At 43.4% G+C, this 20,931-nt stretch overlaps 1 protein-coding gene across 3 annotated transcripts in view; it reads right to left on the bottom strand.

Annotated features, from left to right (window-relative positions):
* The window catches only part of ldlrad4b (low density lipoprotein receptor class A domain containing 4b), a 165,743-nt gene that overhangs the window by 24,549 nt on the left and 120,263 nt on the right, over positions 1 to 20,931 (bottom strand). Inside the window, exon 1 of one of the 3 annotated variants that reach the window (XM_060921924.1) lies at positions 7,781 to 8,248. The exons of the other annotated variants lie outside the window; for them this stretch is intronic. Coding sequence (XP_060777907.1) covers positions 7,781 to 7,880 — 100 coding nt within the window. The 5' untranslated portion in view covers positions 7,881 to 8,248. Of the gene's footprint in view, positions 1 to 7,780; positions 8,249 to 20,931 lie in introns of those variants that run through there. 3 annotated transcript variants of the gene reach the window in all.

The raw sequence follows: 20,931 nt of genomic DNA, 5'->3' as shown, positions 1-20,931 counted from the left end.
TTATTTTAAATTTAAGGGAAATTATTTCACCAAACACCACTAAATAAAAACTCTCAAAAGCAGTTTAAGCAAACCCTTGAAAAACACTTGGAAAAAAAAAATTAGTGCATGTTAAGTATGTGGTACAGACTCCAAACTTGTGGTCATTATCTCCAAACTTCTTAATATCTAGAACCTGTTTATTAATTAATACGCATTTTGAAAAATTATTTCAAGGCCTCCCCCACTGTTTTCTGTCGCTCTGACTACGTCACAGTCACTGTTGCGCTGATTGGTCAGAGCGTTGGCCTATACGCACAGAGACAGTTTGAAAGACAGCGGGTTGTTCCTCCTACACCCTTCGGAAATGTCTACGGATCGAGGCCAGACTAAATATTCACATTTAGTCTGGCTTGCCAGGCTACCGTTTACTAACTTTGTGAATAGAAGTCATATATTTACACGATATCAAGTTTAAAATGAGACATTTAAGTACATAGAGAACATAAAAAGCCAGAAATATTTTACACTATTGCTACAGAAATTGAGAATATTTATAGCTTACAGGTATCTACATTCCAGAACTCCGCTCACAATCTCTCATTTCAGAAATTTCTCTGATACATTTATTACTAAGCTGCTAGCAGTTTGTTTTTTTATGTCCAAACTACATCAAGAAGTAACACTTTGCCTAAGGATTCAAACACAAAACACGAAGATAAAAGCAGTAACACACATGAGCAGAAATAAAGCAGAATGAGCGTTTTCTAAGAGCAGGCATATTAAGCTACCTTCAAATGTATCCACATGTTTATGATGCAATGAACTCATCGTTTGATATTCCAAATTAACGAATAAGTAAAAAAACGAATGATAGTTCTAATTCGAAATATTATATTTGACATGTGCAGGTTTCAAATTTTGTCTGATAAAATCTTTTATTCAAATAAGGAATCACTTATCCCAGCTTTTTATTGAAGAGTTGGTATGTGGACTCGTTGTTATTAAGCATATTAGCGCAAAGCATATTTACAGGACAGGTGCAAGGATGAGGACTCTGTTGTGGTTATGTATGGACAGATGAGCAGCAGACATTTCAGTAACTCTATAACTAACAGGTTCACTAGTTATCTACAATTTGTAAGAAAAAGAGTTATATTTTTAATTATGGCAGACATCTGAGACAAGCATGCAAACATACAGATAGGCAAAGATAGACACACAAAGAAGTGACTAATGTACGATTCGTACGGGATAAGTATTACCTATGGACCTCTGGTAATTCGCAATTACCCCCGCACCTCTGTGTTATTGTGTGGCGCATTCGGACGGGATAAGCAAAAGTCTGTAATTCACTGAATTTACAAACATTGTGACCGGATGTGTCGTACATTAATGGTGCATTAATAAGGTAGGATGAAAACACAGTAGGCATAAGAATAGCACTGTATCCAAATTAAGAGAGGGGAAACGCATATGATAGGGATGCAGTATGTTTGCTCCACGCTCTCAAAATGAGAAGGCGGGGTCACTGCAAATGAAAACGGTCTCGAGACGACAATGTAATGCCGCTTTTCCACTACAAACGCGGCTGAGTCGGGCTGAGCCGTGCCGTGCTGAGTCGAGCTGAGCGGGGCTGTTGGAGTTGCATTTTGACTACAACCGCGCTGAACCGTGCTGGCTGGAAGTGGGTGGACACATTGGGTGGAGTTAGTGAAAGTGGGTGGACGTCACGTGATGTCGTTAAGCAGCGCAAACAGTGACATCAGTGATCTTTTAAGCGGTAGTCTCACGACCCGAATAGTAAACAATAAACATGGAGGACATGGAGTCGTTAGTGTTGCTGGTCTTGGTGCTGTGGCTTGTTGTCACCGACAACGCGGACAGATACTGGCAAGAGCGTATAGATGAGGCGAGGCGCATAAGGCTTCAGAAATTCTCGTAATTCGTAATTCTCCTTCCGGGTTTGCGGTGTTTACAGATCCCAGCGCGCTCGTGGGGCGTGTGGGCATGTGAGGACACTCCTCCTCACCAATCAGTGCACAGGGGAGTGTCTGCTCACGCCCCCAACCTCACTCGGCTTGCTTTGGCTCGCTTCAGCCCCACTCCAAAACGGTGCGAGTTTTAGGGGCTAAGCAGGGCTGAAGCGAGCTGAGTCGTGCTGGTTTTTGGTAGTCGAAACGCGAGCCGTGTCGGGCTGAAGCGAGCTGAAGTGAGCTGAAAAAGGGTAGTGGAAAAGGGCCATAAGTGAACAGGCAGTTTATGGCGCTGTTTACACATAGCTGGGTATTTTGCTAAACGAACATTTGTCTTCCCTCCGTTAACCAAAATATCTTCGTATTGCTGTGTCATGGGGGTTAGCATGGCTCCTTACCATATGCTGCCACACAAGCCATCCAGTTGAAGATTCTTCGTGCTTTCTTCTTGGAGTTCTTCTTGGAGCTGTTTCTGCTTATCTGGTTCAAATACGGGATAGGCCTACTACCACTTGCCCCTGAAATGCTGTTTATCAAAATTTCGCCCGTATCCTCCATTATTCACTCCAGAAAAGTACAAGAGACGCGCGTTTAATCATTACAAACACAGACGTGCGCATTCACACGGAACTTGTATTACCACTGGACGTCTGTGTTTTGCCGAAACACAGTAGGTAATTCGCGGCGGAATTATCACTTAGCAAATTACGGACATGGCGCATTCGCACGGGACTAAGAACTCCGACATTCTCTGTAATTATTCCGAATTACCAGAGGTCCACAGGTAATACTTATCCCGCGCGAATAGGGCTTTACTTGCTGAAATATTTTTTGCAACAGAGTTATGGGACCCCGACAGAAAATCAGTCACCTTGTTAAACACTTTTTTTCATCAATCTTGAAGCAAACACACTTTTAGATAAAGAATCTGTAGAGTAACAAACTCCTAAAAGCAAAAAGTTCAGTCAGTTGAATAGACTGAGCAGCACACCACCTCTGAGGTTTGAACTGATCCCACTCAGTAGTTGAGGTCCTTTTAGGGTTAAATGGGTATCTAATGTATGGACCATGCTTTTGACCCAAGTAAAAAGGTTGCATGCCACAAATAACACCTATTATGGATATAATAATTGCATATTAAATTATGTAATACTTTTATACCAATTTCCTCTGTGTCTCGACAAACTACCTTCCGCCTTACTTCCGTGTTTCCGTTCAAGAGAAGCAGCATGTGCGAGTCGGTGTTTATGTAGGCTTAAATTCTGTTACTGAAAGTGTGTTATGTTTACAGTGAAGCACTGTGTGCACTTTACATTATTTTTTTTTACTTAATACAAGATTTAATGGATGCCAACATTGCCAAAATGGTATTTTATTTTCCATTGTTTAGGCAGCTTCAGCATCATACTGTGAGATTCTGTTCAAATTGTTTTTTTTTTCTTCTATGAAGCCTGAGCCATTTATTTTATTAGTTTATAATTATTGTTTAATTTAGTCTTCAGGAGAGACTGCCTGCACACAGTACTAGTATTAATAGTTTTTTTTCTTACATGAAAGCTGAGGCATTTATATTATATTTGAAGGTAACTTCATGTTGTGCTGTGAGGTTCTCTGCACTTTAACTTTTGAACCAACAGGTGCATTTGGATAAGTAAAGCCTATTTTTCTGCATTTTTGTAGTCCTGGTCATCTTTTATATTGGTAAAGTTGTTTATAGGACCATTTCTCAGTGTCTTTGTTTTTTTAATCAATAGTTTTTTGGTAATAACTTAATATTTAACATATCACTCAATTTTAAATCACAAAAAGAGAAAATCGCAACAATTTCTCGCAACTTTCACTTCCTCCCGCAATGTAATCGCAACAAAAACCTAAAAAACACCGCAACTTTCATCGCAATTTTTTTTGAAAACCCCCCGCAACATCAGACATTTTAGCCCGCAACAATCTCAAAAAAGGCCCGCGGAATCCTGGGGGGGACTGTATAGAACTTGCCAAGTGTGTTCTTTAGGACAGAAAATTTCTATTAAAACTCAAGTTCGATAGGAAATCTATATTTGAACATTTATTGGCTGGGTGTTTCTGTGTCTACTCAAGAATATTTCCTTTATATGACGGTGGTGGCACCACTGTTGGGTAAACCATACTAAAGGAACTGCAGAGAGCCCAGAGGACCCCAGACCATATACAGCTTGCTGGCATGCAATATGATTTGCCTTTTTGAACTTTAGGTTGTAAGTATGGAAGTAAGAATTATCATTAAATACAATATGGATTTATTAACAAACAGGAGCTTACATGTAAGAGATGCACAAATCATGAAATATTAAGTTATTAAATCAAAATAAGAAAAAACTAAAAATCAGTTACAGTTGTAGGTTTATTTTTCTTTGGGAAAATATGGTCGTTTATTAAAATTTATACATTTCATACTAGTTGAAACGTCACACCACCTGCAGTAACTGCATTTTAGTGGAAATAAACCACTGCATCTATCTTGAGTATCAATCCATTAGCAGGATGCACAATGACCGATCTTAAAATATTTAAGAATTTTCACTCCAGAATATACTGCAAGTATTTATTAGTGTATATCGAGGTGACAAACTTTAGGGACTGATCAACAGTGCAGCTTGCATGGAAGAATGCCAAAAGAACCTGGAGCAATAGTAGCTGTAGAACAGGCCGTTTGCAGGAATTGGTCACGTGTCAATTTTCCCCATAGCAACAAGCCCATGGTGGGCAAGCTAACTTAACATTCCTTGACAACCATAAGAGTTTGACTGGCAATGCGAAGCAACCCATTTCTATAATAGCTGTTTTTACCTTTTCTACTGTTTTTTTTTAACCCAAACTTGCGTGTACACTTGGAAAAAGTTTGTGGTTTTAAGTTCTGTCGCAAGTTAAAGCGAATCATTGGCTGTAAAAGAGTTTTTTTGGACTCAACTTGGTCGCCACCGAAAGAAATTCACGTGCGAAATGGCGGATTTCTCAGGTATGTTTATAACTTATAATTTCTCCTTTTCTACCTTCATAATACATAGGGCCAAATTACTCAATTCTGATTGGTCAATCAAGGAAGGCTTTTTTCCTTAACACGGGGCCATATTTCTGAAATACTATTGGCTAGTTCGTTGCTTGGTTACGGTTACAAAAATTAGCAAATTTTGTCAACAAAATGGCTGAATCAGCAGTGCCGCGTCTCACTATATTTGACGAAGAAACGATAAACCCACTGAAAGCTGCAAGCGAAAATGAAAATACAAAAAAAGTACGAACTTTTGGCTTTCCGTGTTTAAGAAATGAGCTGCAGAAAGACAAATAAATGACTCTCTAGCGGCATATGAATGCTGTGAGTTAGACAAGGTACTATCGCAGTTTTATGCAGAAGTGAGGAAAGAAAATGGGGAAAACTATGAACCAGACTCTCTTAAAGTAATGCAGGCCGCATTGGATCAGCATCTGAGATGAGAGAAATATCCGGGATCAATCCTGAAAGATGTAAATCCTCGAGTCGTGTCATGATGAAAGACACTTTAGAAACTGATTCAAATGTGCAAGATAGTCTTGCGCCCTGATTGGTTCAGAAAACGTGAATGACAAATGTTGTGAACTTGAATGGCTTCCGAAGTATGAATTTGGCCCTATATAAAATAAAGAAGTAATCGTATGGCTCCTCGTAAAATTAAGGATCAATTTCACTCGTGATTTCGAAGTTTTAAAATTGCCCTCGTCACTTCGCGACTTGGACAATTTTCAAAACTTCGAAATCACTCGTGAAATCAATTCTTAATTTTACTCGGACCCATAACGATTACCTATACTTATCATTCGCTTAACGTATGAGGATTCTTGAAAATAAATACAGATATATCTGCCATTTCGCATGTGAATTTCTTTCAGCGGCGACCAAGTTGAGTCCAAAAAACCTCTCTTTTATGGCCAATGATTCGCTTTAACTTACGACAGAAGTTAAAACCACAAACTTTTTCCAAGTACACACGAAAATTCGGGTAAAAACAGCTATTATAGAAATGGATTGCTTCGCATCGCCAGTCAAACTCTTAGGGTCGTATCTCACTGGGCTGCGACAGCTTGTGACAAATTACGAACGTCACTCGCAAGAGAGTTTCAAAAGTGCTGTAAAACATTCACAGGGCTTCTCAATTTCCTCGCATGAGTCGCAAAGTGTTGCTCCTTCATCGCTGAAATTTTGAACAGGTTCAAAAAATTTGTGCAACAAAATTTCTCTCAAAATAGCCGCAAACGCATCGCTGGTGTCTCAAACCCTTCTCAAGTCAGTTTCTGTGAGACAGGAAGTGCGAGTTGAGCTAGTATCTCACTAGGCTATGACAGCCTGCGACTAGTTGGAGATGCAACAATTGCGGTAAAATATGCAAATATCAATTCAGTGCGATTCCAAGTGAAAATTGTCACTAATTCGCATATTTTATTGCAATTGTTGGGTTTCCAACTAGTCGCAGCCCAGTGAGATACTACCCTAAAGCCAGTATCTCACTGGGCTGCAACAGCTTGCAAATGTCATTTGCGAGAGAGTTTCAAAAGTGTTGTAAAACATTCGCGGGGCTTCTCAATTTCCTCGCATGAGTTGCAAAGTGTCGCTCCTTCGTCGCTGAAATTTTGAACATGTTCAAAAAATTTGTGCGACAAAATTTCTCAGAATAGCCGCAAATGCGTCGCTGGTGTCGCAAAGCCGTCGCGAACCCTTCTCAAGTCAGTTTCCGTGAGACAGGAAGTGCGAGTTGAGCCAGTATCTCACTGGGCTGCGACAGCTTGCGACTAGTTGAAGACACAACAATTGCGGTAAAATATGTGAATATCAATTCAGTGCGATTCCAAGTGAAAATTGTCTCTAATTCGCATATTTTATTGCAATTGTTGGGTTTCCAACTAGTCGCAGCCCAGTGAGATACTACCCTAAAGCCAGTATCTCACTGGGCTGCGACAGCTTGCGAACGTTATTCGCAAGAGAGTTTCAAAAGTGTCGTGAAACATTCGTGGAGCTTCTCAATTTCTTCGCACGAGTTGCAAAGTGTCGCTCCTTCGTCGCTGAAATTTTGAACATGGTCAAAAAATTAGTGCAACAAAATTTCTCAGAATAGCCGCAAACGCGTCGCTGGTGTCGCAAAGCCGTCGCGAACCCTTCTCAAGTCAGTTTCCGTGAGACAGGAAGTGCGAGTTGAGCCAGTATCTCACCGGGCTGCGACAAGTTGGAGACACAACAATTGTGGTAAAATATGCGAATATCAATTCAGAGCGATTCCAAGTGAAAATTGTCACTAATTCGCAGATTTTATCGCAATTGCTGTGTCTCCAACTAGTCGCAGCCCAGTGAGATACTGGCTTTATGGTTGTCAAGGAATGTCATGTTAGCTTGCCCACCACAGGCTTGTTGCTATGGGGAAAATTCACACGTGACCAATTCCTGCAAATGCTGGGTCTATAGAACTTTTCTCCTACAAGTTCGACATGATTTCTATTAAGTGTTCTATAGGATTCCTAGAGAAGATTTTTGCACAAAAAGTTCCCCTGCATAGTAAACTCTGAAACCGCAGCCTACAAACATTACAACAGCACATCCAGATTTATTAATTTATATCTGAACTTGTATATTATTTCCAAAAACAAAGACTTGACACATTTTGCAAAGTAGCCTCGAAATATAAACAAATACCGCCTGGCTACAAAGAGCGGGCTTCGAACCAAAAATGCTCCGTTTTAACTATTAAAACAAACCGCTGGGAAGTTGCTGAAAGCGAGCGGTTAGTGATGGTGTGCGGAAGGTGAAGCGGGTTTACACTCACAGATGGCCATTGCCTGAACTTGGGCTCCGGTGCAGTTACACACGCAGGCGCCATTGGAGCCGTAGCCGCTTCCGCTAGCCGCTCCGCTCTGGTTCTGCATGGAGCTCGCCACAGAGACAGACAACTTCCACCGGCTCTCTGCGCCGCCACTCGCATCCTCCTCACCACATAGCGCGCTGGGGGGAAACCCCGTCTTCCGGTCTATTAACAGCCCACAACTCGCGTGCACTTTGTTACTTCCGTTTTACCGGCTCGGTGAAGAGCTCGCGCTGCTCAATGAGCTGAGGCAGACTGACTGTGTGTGCGCGCGCGCTACTCGAGCACAGCGCCGTCTCGCGCACTACAATCCCCACGGGTGGGCGGCCGCGTCCTGAAAACCCACCCGCTTCCCTTCCTGCGGACTCCGCCGGGGTGGGGGGGGTGATAGAGATGTTTATAGGATGACTGGGCTGCGTCTCAAACCGCACACTAGTACACTTTGTTTACAAAGCAGCACACCTGAGAGACTCTTCTACTTCCGCTTTAAACCCATCCCACAGAGTTAGGGGTCCTATTGAGGTATTTCACCTGACGTCACAGGGTCACGTGACGCCCCGGTGTCCACCATTTTGGACGGCAAGCTAGCTAATGTCAACAACAGTAGCTAGTATGTTACTGTAGCAATATTTACGTTCAGTCATTTGGATGACTGTTAAAACCTTTCAGTCTCAAGTTTTTCCTTTACTGGATTTACTAGTTTACTGAGCTAGCGCGCAATGGCTCCCGGCTCGGCCGGCGAGCGCGCGATGGCTCCCGGCTCGGCCGTAGAGCGCGCGATGGCTCAGTAAACTAGTAAATCCAGTAAAGGAAAAACTTGAGACTGAAAGGTTTTAACAGTCATCCAAATGACTGAACGTAAATATTGCTACAGTAACATACCAGCTACGATGTTGTTGACATTAGCTAGTGCTAACAGCTAGTTGCTAATACACTGCTACAACTACACCGACCCTAATAATACAGTTCTTGGTCATTGCCTGGTAACAGCAAATTTATAACGGGCCATGTCTCAACAGACTAAGAAGTTATTTCAATGACATTTAATAACATTTTGTTTATCCTGAGGACCGAAAGTAAATGAAAATGTGAACAAACCTTAGCTGTAATCAGATGGCGACCACCGGCTCCAGGGACGACCCGCTGATGTAGGCATGTTACCCAGCCTGACACAAAATATTTGTAGGCATCCAAACTCGTATACGCTTTCAGATCAATACCTGTGTATGGCGATGGGTTTTTGACGACATAGGTATACAGATCATGTGGGCCGAAGTCAGGTAAAGACGAGGGCTTCGTGTACTTCCGTACGTCAGTGAACAATCCTGATGGAAGCAGGTAAACGACGTTCTCTAAGCCTGCTAACCTCAATTTTTGCAAATACCTCTCCCTCTGCTCGCCCTGTAAATGCCCTACGTCGCTGGATAGTGAAGGTGTTTTCTGCATCTCGCTCCTTTTTCTTTTATGTTTTTTGTTTGTCGCCTTCCTCGCATTCAAACTGATTCGAGCCGTGACGTCCAAAATGGCAGTGTCACATGACTTGGTCACGTGAGTGAAATACCTCAATAGTACCAGAAGTACTGTTTTGACCCACTGTAGCATGTGATTGAAGAGTTCCAGTTCCACTATCGGACCAGACAAGGTGGTGTGTGGGCGACAAACATGGTGCGTGACCCCGGCGTCTGAGTGGAGATGAAGCACACATGGTGTCTGCCTGAGCGCTTTGTTTACAAAGCAGCTCGCCTAAAGGCCAATTTAAGGCCAATTTATGCTGACAACCCAGTCCTCGCAGACGGCGCCGCAGACAGTGTCTGCGTAGCCCCCCCACCTTCGCAGACGCTCTGCGCGCACCTCCCAAAAATTGTGACCACCGCAGACAGCGCCGCAGACAAGAGGGCTCTGATTGGTCCACTCTACATCCGCTGTACACGCACTTCCGCTTCCCTACTTTCCCGGTTTGATTTGTTTTCACGACCGGCATTTTTAAAAACACGAGCGAAGATGGAGCAGCATGAAGAGCGGTTGATTGAGAAAGTACGGACATCTATACGACTCCAGTTCTAGTCATTATATATAAAAAAAAAAAAAAGTTCTAGTCATTAGTAACCGGAGGATAAACACTCCACACCCACCAACTACTCCTAGCGACTTCGCGCCCCCTTGTGTTGTGCCGGTGAATAACATCGCGCACGCCTATTACTCCCCGCTCAACAATAAATTACAACTGTCTGCGAAAAGCTATCTGCGAAAGCCTTGTCGCAAGAGCATGCAGAGGCCTTTATGCTGACAACCCAGTCCTCGCAGACGGTGTCGCAGATAGTGTCTGCGTAGCCCCCCCACCTTCGCAGACGCTCTGCAAGCACCTCCCAAAAATTGTGACCACCGCAGAAGCCTCGCAGACAGCGTCGCAGACAAGAGGGCTCTGATTGGTCCACTCTACATCCGCTGTACACGCACTTCCGCTTCCCTACTCTCCCGGTTTGGTTTGTTTTCACGACCGGCATTTTTAAAAACACGAGCGAAGATGGAGCAGCATGAAGAGCGGTTGATTGAGGAAGTACGTACATCTATACAACTCCAGTTCTAGTCATTATAAGTAACCGGAGGATAAACACTACTCCACTAACCACACCCACCAACTACTCCTAGCGACTTCGCGCCCCCTTGCGTCGTGGCGGTGAATAACATCACGCACGCCTATTACTCCCCGCTCAACAATAAATTACAAATGTCTGCGAAAAGCTATCTGCGAAAGCCTTGTTGCAAGAGCATGCAGAGGCCTTAAGAGACTCTTCTACTTCCGCTTTAAACCCATCCCACAGGGTTAGGGGTCCTATAGTACCAGAAGTACTGTTTTGACCCACTGTAGCGTGTGATTGAAGAGTTCCAGTTCCACTATCGGACCAGACAAGGTGGTGTGTGGGAAACAAACATGGTGCCTGACCCCGGCGTCTGAGTGGAGATGAAGCACACATGGTGTCTGCCTGAGCGCTTTGTTTACAAAGCAGCACGCCTAATGCCGCTTTTCCACTACCAACGCGGCTGAGTCGGGCTGAGCCGTGCCATGCTGAGTCGAGCTGAGTGGGGCTGTTGGAGTTGCATTTCGACTACAACCGCGCTGAATCGTGCTGGCTGGAAGTGGGTGGACACATTGGGTGGAGTTAGCAAAAGTGGGTGGACGTCAGGTGATGTCGTTAGGCGGCGCAAACAGTGACATCAGTGACCTTTTAAGCGGTAGTCTCACGACCCGGAGAGTAAACAATAAACATGGAGGACATGGAGTTGTTAGTGTTGCTGGTCTTGGTACTGTGGCTTGTTGTCGCCGACAACGCCAACAGATACTGGCAAGAGTGTATAGATGAGGCGAGGTGCATAAGGCTTCATAATTCTCGTAATTCTCCTTCTTCCGGGTTTACGGTGTTTACAGATCCCAGCGTGCTCGCGGGGCGTGTGTGGGCGTGTGAGGACACTCCTCCTCACCAATCAGTGCACAGGGGAGTGTCTCCTCATGCCCCTAGCCTCACTCAGCTCGGTTTGACTCGCTTCAGCCCCACTCCAAAACCGTGCGAGTTTTGGGGGCTGAGCAGAGCTGAAGCGAGCTGAGTCGTGCTGTTCTTAGATAGTCAAAACGCGAGCCGTGTCGGGCTGAAGTGAGCTGAAGCGAGCTGAAGTGAGCTGAAAAAGGGTAGTGGAAAAGGGCCATTAGAGACTCTTCTACTTCCGCTTTAAACCCATCCCACAGAGTTAGGGGTCCTATAGTACCAGAAGTACTGTTTTGACCCGCTGTAGCACGTGATTGAAGAGTTCCAGTTCCACTATCGGACCAGACAAGGAGGTGTGTGGGAGACAAACATGGCGCGTGACCCCGGCGTCTGAGTGAAGATGAAGCACACATGGTGTCTGCCTGAGCGCTTTGTTTACAAAGCAGCACGCCTAAGAGACTCTTCTACTTCCACTTTAAACCCATCCCACAGGGTTAGGGGTCCTATAGTACCAGAAGTACTGTTTTGACCCGCTGTAGCATGTGATTGAAGAGTTCCAGTTCCACTATCGCACTAGACACAACCTCACCAAACAAGGTGGTGTGTGGGAGACAAACATGGTGCGTGACCTTGGCCTGACCCCGGCGTCTGAGTGGAGATGAAGCACACATGGTGTCTGTCTGAGCCCTTTAAACTAGCAGCACTCATCCCATGAACCCCTCGAACCAACACTATCCAGGGTGTGAGCGCAATTCAGTCAAATATAGTCCAGTTAACTGTGTTAATTAAAGACAAAAAAAAAATTAGGTTTAAAACACCAAACAATGAGCTGTGGTTCTCACCAAACAGACTGGTTTAGCGAAGAAAACGGTCAAATCCACACCACTGTTCAATTCCCATAATTATATAATTCGGCAACAAATCTTCGTCTCTTGATCACTTCTTTACTCGTAGCAATTACAGCAACAAAGGAAAAAAAAATGAACGAGATAAATGTCTGTTTCCCAGAATTCCTTCGGCATTCATATATTATTTTAGGACAACATTAGCTCTAAGGCACTCTAGTTTAGGAATGGCATGTAGTCGATTCATACATATGCTTGTTAGTAAACCTTCAGCTGTCTACAATGTCCAATCCCAGATGTCAAGATGAAATTTAAACGATTAGATCCTTCTCTTCAACCCCCCTCCACCCACTCATCCCACAGGGAGACAAGCTGACATTTATCTGTCTGACGTCTTGTCTGGAAGTCATGTCCCCTGCCAACACACACACACACCAGACATGGGGGAGGTGGAGAGGTAGGGGTCATGACTCAGGGTTTGAATGGGTGTCTGAAGCAACATCCCAAGGGAAGCTAGTGTTGGACAAACTGTGCATGTTAATGTTGTTGTGGCTGGTTTTCACGATCCCCCCACAATGCATTTTAATATATTCAAAACAGACAAAACCTCTAGATAGCAGGCTGTTTATTCTGTATTGATTTGATTAAAAATGGTTAAAAACATGGAAATTGTAGCTAGCAACGTTACGGACCCTTATTTATGTATTTTATCCTCACTATTTACATGAGAAGCCATTTGCAGATTGTAAACTACACACACTTTGGATCAGGTTTCATTTTTAGCACCACAATGATTTCTTATTCTTCCTATTATGTAACCTCTAAGCGGCCCTTCTGCTAGGTTTGTGTTGAGGCACAGCGCCACCCGGTGCCCAAAATGGGGAGCCACTGACATTTGGAGAATAATGTCCCCATGTTGGCTTGCACAGTGTTCAATAGTGAACAGCCTCAACACTGCAGCAAGTCAGTTCCCCTGCTTCAGATGCTGATATGAATATTAGCATCACTGGAACAAACCCCAAGATGAAATACAAGTTTGTCTATGGTGAATTAACCTGACTTGCTGATTCAAATAGATTTTCAGGCTTACACTGTGTTCTTATCCTCCTTAAATGTAACCTATACTCAGATAGGATTCTACAAATGATAAATACCCAGCATGTCCCAGGTCTCTGCCAATAATTAGTGCATCATTTTTATTGCTTTTGACCTTTCATTTAAAGGAACAGTCCACCGTACTTCCATAATGAAATATGCTCTTATCTGAATTGAGACGAGCTGCTCCGTACCTGTCCGAGCTTTGCGCGACCTCCCAGGCAGTCAGACGCGCTGTCACTCCTGTTAGCAATGTAGCTAGGCTCAGCATGGCCAATGGTATTTTTTGGGGCTGTAGTTAGATGCGACCAAACTCTTCCACGTTTTTCCCTGTTTGCATAGGTTTATATGACCAGTGATATGAAACAAGTTCAGTTACACAAATTGAAACGTAGCGATTTTCTATGCTATGGAAAGTCCGCACTATAATGACAGGCGTACTAACACCTTCTGCGCACTTCGGCAGCGCACTGATACGGAGCTCAGATATCAGTGCACTGCCAAAGCGCGCAGGTGTTAGTACGCCTGTCATTATAGTGCGGACTTTCCATAGCATAGAAAATCGCTACGTTTCAATTTGTGAAACTGAACTTGTTTCATATCACTGGTCATATAAACCTATGCAAACAGGAAAAACGCGGAAGAGTTTGGTCGCATCTAACTACAGCCCCAAAAAATACCATTGGCCATACTGAGCCTAGCTACATTGCTAACAGGAGTGACAGCGCGTCTGACTGCGTCTGACTGACTGGGAGGTCGCGCAAAGCTCGGAGAGGTACGGAGCAGCTCGTCTCAATTCAGATAAGAGCATATTTCATTATGGAAGTACGGTGGACTGTTCCTTTAAGCACTGTTTTGGTGGGGTTTTTTACACCATATTTGGCAGGGTTCGTCAACTGGAAGACCACATACCAGGTCCAGAAAAGTATTTGACCGAGATTGAACTGAATACAATGAAGGACTAGAGCAGAGCAGATAACTGCATGTAGTTCATTGACTCGAATTTTCTAAACGTGAGCCAGCTCGGGTTATGTCGCAGGCGCTCTGCTGTGGTTTGTCCAAATCACTTAAAACAGTATTTATGTACATTATTTCGCTAAAACGAGCTGGTCAAAGCAGACACCAGCTACAGGGCTTTGAGAAATTAGGTAAGAAAAGGGAGACTTTTATACATTTCTTTGATTGATCTTCTTGGGTCTGATTAGTGAACTGATGTTTAAAAAAAATGCCTTGAAACAAATTAAAAAACATATGCGTTTATTCTCCCAACAATTCAAAACATTTGTTCAGCGTCCATGGGGATTGTCAAAATTGATAACATAATGGAGTAGTACGAAACAAAGCATAACTCTTTTGTGTTGTCTTATTTATAACCATGAACTAATCACTTAATGGTTAAAAAGCATTTAATGGTCACTGCTGTCACCATTTAGTCATGTCGGTTGCTTATCTGGACCTGAGTGAAGAAGGGATTTTATAGAACTGGATCTTAATTTTAGTTGTATACCTCCATAGGGTGGATCTTTGAACTGAAATCTCTTCCGATGTCCTTCTAGTAATTATAGCCCACTGTTGCTACAACAGCAGACTGAATACATGGGAAAAAAAATCTCATGTTGGTCAACAGAGAAGCCCAGTGTAAGCGAGAGTATCTTGTGAAATAGAGCTCCTGCAGCCTCAAACAAACTCAGAATGCATTCTGTTCCAGGGACATCTAGTTATCCAATCCTTTTTTTTCTTTTTCTTTTTTTTTTTTAAAAAGAGAACAGTGTCAGAAATACACTAATCTGAAGTAATGAAATGTACACATGCAAACTATGTATAAAAAGTGAATAATGACCTTTTGTAGGTGTGAGTATAAGATGGCCTGAGGGAACAGGCTTAGTGACACAGGCACAGGACCATCACACTGATAATCTGCAGGTTTAATGTGGGAGAAGGCTGACTTCAAGCACTCTCCATTACCTGACTCATCTCCCACCCAAGCCTGCACACTGTGGCAAATTATCTTCACACTCATCCCAGGAGACCGGGTGTGCGTGTATCTGAAAATTGCCATCTGTAAGGAAGGAATGTGACGTCTGCAGATGTGTGCTGCAGTGTGCGAGAGAGAGAGAGAGTGTGTCTGTGTGTAGATAATCACCAGGTATTGAGTTTTTTTTCCCCCCCTGCTCTCTCCCGCAGCCTGCTGAGCATCGTCATGGGCCGTCTGCCCAGTAGGGTGAGGTAATGTCTAGGTTTAATGCCAACCTCCCACACCGGCACACACACATAGTGGGCACACACACACATCGGCTCAACAGGAAGAACAGCAGGCACAGCAACTCCCAAAATGGCCACTGTTGTGACTCCTAATGATTACGATAACATTATTAGCCTTCTTCTAACAAGCCACATGACAGAATCTCCACCACCCATTCCTAAACAATGCTGAAATGCTGCAAATGCCACACCTGAATCCTCAAAGAACGATCGTGCTAACGGCTAACCAGAGTTCGAAAAAATACCCAAATACGCCATGTGGAACAAAAAAAAAAAAAGAGCCAGATAGTAGCTTCGTCTGCCTGGATTAGTTGTGCAAGCATCGCCAAATATGCCACAGGGAATAAACCCTGGACAAGATGCTCCAAGAATGAGTCTCATTTGATAAAACTGTACAGGCGTGACCCGACTGAGGGAGTGAGAGCGCGCAGCCATGATGCAGCTCTTGGAGCAGCAGTAGTCAGATCTCGGTGGCCCGTGGCCAGCTCGCCTGCTGTCTGCCACGCTCGTTTTTTTAATAAACCTGTCAGCAGCTACATGCCGACAGCATTGGACACACACAGACCGCAGCGACCCAAGGGGCACCAAAATGAACATATCATGGATGATGTCTGCACAAGGGACATTACAGTGATGGAACAGGGCATAGAGCTGTAGAGGCAGGAACGCAATAGCAATTCCACTGGTCAACTTCAAATGTGTTGAGAAACCAATGTGAATCGGGCGAGCTATGACCATCAACAACAGAATGAACACCTTTGCCAAACATGCCACCTTATTGGACAATGAAATGAAAAATGACTGCTTGTGGCCATTTGGTTTTTGAGATATTACAGTGTTATTTTTATATATAGGTACGGTGCATCTTTATATACAGACAGGTGAAAAATTAATGTAAAACCTAGTTTGATGTTGGAGGCCTTTTGGTGCCATATTTTGGGGTCAATTTTCCCCTTAGGAGTAGAGGAAAGAGTCCGTGCAAATCAATAAAGTTATTCAGACTGAGCACCTTCATCCTATGATGAACCAGTTCCAATCTGATACGAGTGATCTCTTCCAGGATGACAATGTCCTCATCAACAGGGCATGAGGGCTCACTGAATGGTTTCACAAGTGTAGATCATGTGCTTTGGCCTTCACAGCGTCCAGATCTCAACTGAACATCGATGAGACTGTTGGACCCATGTGTCAGACAGACCTCACAACCAGGGGCGCCGCCAGAAATTTTGGGCCCCATGAAAGATTAGAATTTTGGGCCCCCCAACTTTCAACAAAAGCAGCAATCCTAAAGCATTCATGGGTTGTATTGCTGCTTACCTCCTTCTCCAAAGGGGTGTTCAGTGGTTTGGTAGGGCGGAGGTCCCCCTGAGGCTGAATCTGTGCTTATTTAGGGTACCCCATTAGTTATGAAACTGGTTATTAGCACTAGTTATTAGCACCAGCATAACGTAATATTTCATCTTGTTTATCACACAAGTCAGTTCAGTTATTAAAATGGAAAAAATGTCACTGTACAAACTGTAAAAGTGTTCTCTTGATAGGCTAATCCAACCACGTTCATACTGTTCATTTACCATTCGCTAATATTTTGAACACACGTGAGCGATAGCTACCTTTCTTTGGGAAAAACTGAGTGACCAGTTGCCTGCCTCTCCGGTCCCTCTCAGCTTTCAGCTGCCTTTCTTTACGTTTTTGACAGCCACTCTTCATATTTAGCGATCATAGACTGTACGCACTCCACTGCTGGCTGGCTGGCTGCTGCACCGCGACACAGCAGCAAGTAGCGTTGCACTGATCAGCACACAGATTTAACGCATCGCGCTTCTACCTGAACTGGACCGTACCATTTCGCAAAAGGGGGAGGGTTAAATGACAATATGTTGAAGAACTCAAGAAATAGACAACCTTGTTCAATTAGCTCATTTTACCAGATGGAATATTGCATTGCTGTTATTTCAAAAGTCTTATTAAAATCATTAAAAGCATATTATCAGCCCCTTAAAGGGCCCCATGGCAGTGCTGGGCCCCTAGAATTGTTCTAACCTTTCCCCCTCTGGCGGCGCCCATGCTCACAACCACCATCATCAAACGGAACAGATTTAAAGGAGTAGATTTTTGGAAGTACACTGCTCATCCGTCCAGCCTCAGAATTGTCGAATATATCCAGCGACTCATGGTTCCTTCGGAAGATCCCAAGTCACTGATTATTTCTCCTCTTTGTTATCAGTCTGTATCTCAAAGTAGATCAGTGACCAAGAATAAGGTCAGACAAGACAGTACAACCTGTTATTCTGGTTAGGTTTTTTTTTTTGCCATTATAATCAAATATGCCTCCTCTCGTCAATAATGAAACACAAAGTCACTTTTAGCATCATCGAGGCTATCGTAGAAAACCTTCCAGACACGCTAATATTTAAGTCATATATCATGTAACAGTTATTTTTCCCCCCTCCAACAACTATTTTTTTTTTTTTGTAAATTTGAGTTATTGTACCTTTACTCATTTGTGTGCTTTTTGGTCTCGCTTTTTACAGGGGCTCAGTCTGCAACTTTTTGTAAAAGGGAAAAACCTCTTGTAGTTTCTAAATAAAACCCTTCAGGAGTTCATACAGAGAGAGAGAAACCAAAAGAGCCCTTAAGAGTACTAGAGTGAACAAAAAGAAAAAAAGCAAAATTCACTGAGATCTTAAAAAAAAAAAAAAGGCTAAAATACAAAATAAGCCTTGAATGAATTTAAATTCAAGAAAAAATTATTTTAAATAAATTCCTTCAAAGATTCAGACAGAAATCTCTTACATTAAATCACTGGCTGAGCAGGAAACTTGTTCTGTGTCTGTCTGTGTTTCCATGACCTACTTTTCCAAACCCAAAACACAAAAACACAACCAACAGTAAGCAGAGAGGAGAGTGAACACCATTTTAGAAAATCTGCTGACACATTCAGTCTGTCGAATACTATAGCATAGCCAAAAGAAAACGAGAGAGAAAAAAAAATAAAATCCTATCCTTTGGTTTATCTACTGATCCATCTTCGTTAATTAAAAATTTCACAGTCTTTTTGCTGGGGGGGGGGATCTCTGAGGAAAAGAAGCCAGAAGTGGCCGGCTAGTCTGGCTGGTCAGCTGTGCTGGGTTCAGGTTTAACACGGTCGCTGGAGACTGAACTCAGACTGCAGAAACTCCCATCAGCCTCCTGTACTGCCTGTACAACCTCTGCTATGGAGACTTATTGTTTTTTGTCGAACATTCATTATATCTGACAGCTACATGACTGCGGGTCGTTCGTATCTCATGTGACGGGACAAGCCGAGTGGAATTTTAACCAGGACGCACAAACCTGTTCTAATCAAGTCATATGCTCTGAGGCCCACTTTACACGGGGACGGTCTGAAACAAAAACGCAAAAGTCCGTTTTCGTTCTCACTTTTTTCCGCGTCTACACGACCGTTTTCAAGGAGGAAATCTGCGTCTATACGGTGACGCATAAATGCGTGGAATTCAATTGGATGTGCATGCCAGGCGGCTAGGTGGTGCTGTGAAAGACCTCCGCTATGTCTGCATGCATGCGCAACGTCTTCCGTCTTGTCTGATCTGCACCGCGAAAACTTTGACTACTCTGGCTATGGTAAGTAAGAAAGTAAGTAAAAAAGTAAGAGCATACTATACCCGCCTCTGTTCATTAACGGTATATGTGCAGATTCGGTATAGATGTTCGAAGGACTCCTGGACGTTTATTAAAGCTGCCAGAGCAGCTTGAAGGTCCGTTGGATCGATGTAATCAGACATGCTCTTACTTTTTTACTTACTTTCTTACTTCCCGGGCTGGCATGTACAGTATATGACATATGTATGACGTAAACGCGTACCCGACGTGAGCAGATCCGAGCAGAGTTTCGCGTATTGGGTAGTTTAGACGGATATGCAACGGGGGCTGTTTTTAACTTATCCACTCTGGAAGGCGTTTTCAATTTTTTCCGTTTTTCAGCCTCGGAAACGCCGTCCCCGTGTAGACGAAAGGCACTTCCGATAAAATATTTAGTCGTTTTTACCCGACAGCGTCCTCATGTAAACGGGCCCTGAGAAAAAACATGGTGTTAAACTGTACCTCGCTGGGGTAATACCCTCGAGCGGACACCTTTTGTACCTAGATTGTGTACATTTTTGCACATTCCAGACATACTGTACAGCTTGGACTTGAATAACTCGTGCACATACCCCTTAAATTATACCCACTTTTCAAATTCGTATATTTCAGATTCTTCCATTTCTTATTCTATGTATATACACTGCAAAAAAATTGAAAACTGAATTTGAGGAGAAAATTACTGAATACGAGTGAAATTATCTTGCTGCATGGACAGATATTTTTACTTGATAAGACATCTTAGAATAAGTTGGTTGCAACTGATTACTAAAGTTTAATAATCTCAAAATTGGTGCCTTTTATTCTTCTAATAGGAAATGCTAGATCGTTTCAACTATTTTCAAGATATTTTCACTTGCGGTGGCACAGCGGTGTAGTGGTTAGCGCTGTCGCCTCACAGCAAGAAGGTCCGGGTTCGAGCCCCGTGGCCGGCGAGGGCCTTTCTGTGTGGAGTTTGCATGTTCTCCCCGTGTCCGCGTGGGTTTCCTCCGGGTGCTCCGGTTTCCCCCACAGTCCAAAGACATGCAGGTTAGGTTAACTGGGGACTCTAAATTGACCGTAGGTGTGAATGTGAGTGTGAATGGTTGTCTGTGTCTATGTGTCAGCCCTGTGATGACCTGGCGACTTGTCCAGGGTGTACCCCGCCTTTCGCCCGTAGTCAGCTGGGATAGGCTCCAGCTTGCCTGAGACCCTGTAGAACAGGATAAAGCGGCTACAGATAATGAGATGAGATTTTCACTTGCTAAGATAGCATTTTTTGTAGCGTAGCTACTTCTTGTCCTTGCTAAATTCTTCTATTCTCACTGTTCAAGCACCAACCGCCAAAGCAAATTCCTTGTATGTGAGAACGGACTTGGCAATAAACTTGATTCTGATTTTTACCAAGAAACTTTCGAGCTTTACTCCAGCAGGTGATTATGCTCCAGTTACGCACCTTAAATCTTTTTAAAGCTACACTATATGCACTTTTCCAGGTGAAAGATACAATCCATCCATCCATACACACATCCAGTCACTAAAAGAGGTCATTGTTGAAGAATGGAAAAAGATTGATGTTGCGAAATGTCGCCAACTTGTTCATTCCATGCCTCGAAGACTTGGTGCTGTCATTAAAAATCATGGAGGCCATACAAAGTACTAGATGTAGTAGTTTTTGTTGTGGGGTGTACTCAATTTTGCACCACCCTAATTTGAGTAAAACTGAAAAATGTGTAATCGAAGTTATATTATTGTAGGTATCATGCCGCCATCTTGTGTCAGAACTACAATTCCCAGGCAACTTCCGTGT

Source organism: Neoarius graeffei, chromosome 5 (genome assembly GCF_027579695.1).
Source record: "Neoarius graeffei isolate fNeoGra1 chromosome 5, fNeoGra1.pri, whole genome shotgun sequence".
In the NCBI taxonomy this organism is placed as follows: Eukaryota; Metazoa; Chordata; class Actinopteri; order Siluriformes; family Ariidae; genus Neoarius; species Neoarius graeffei.
The sequence above is the reverse complement of the archived record's forward strand: the minus strand, read 5'-3'. Positions and strand labels throughout refer to the sequence as shown.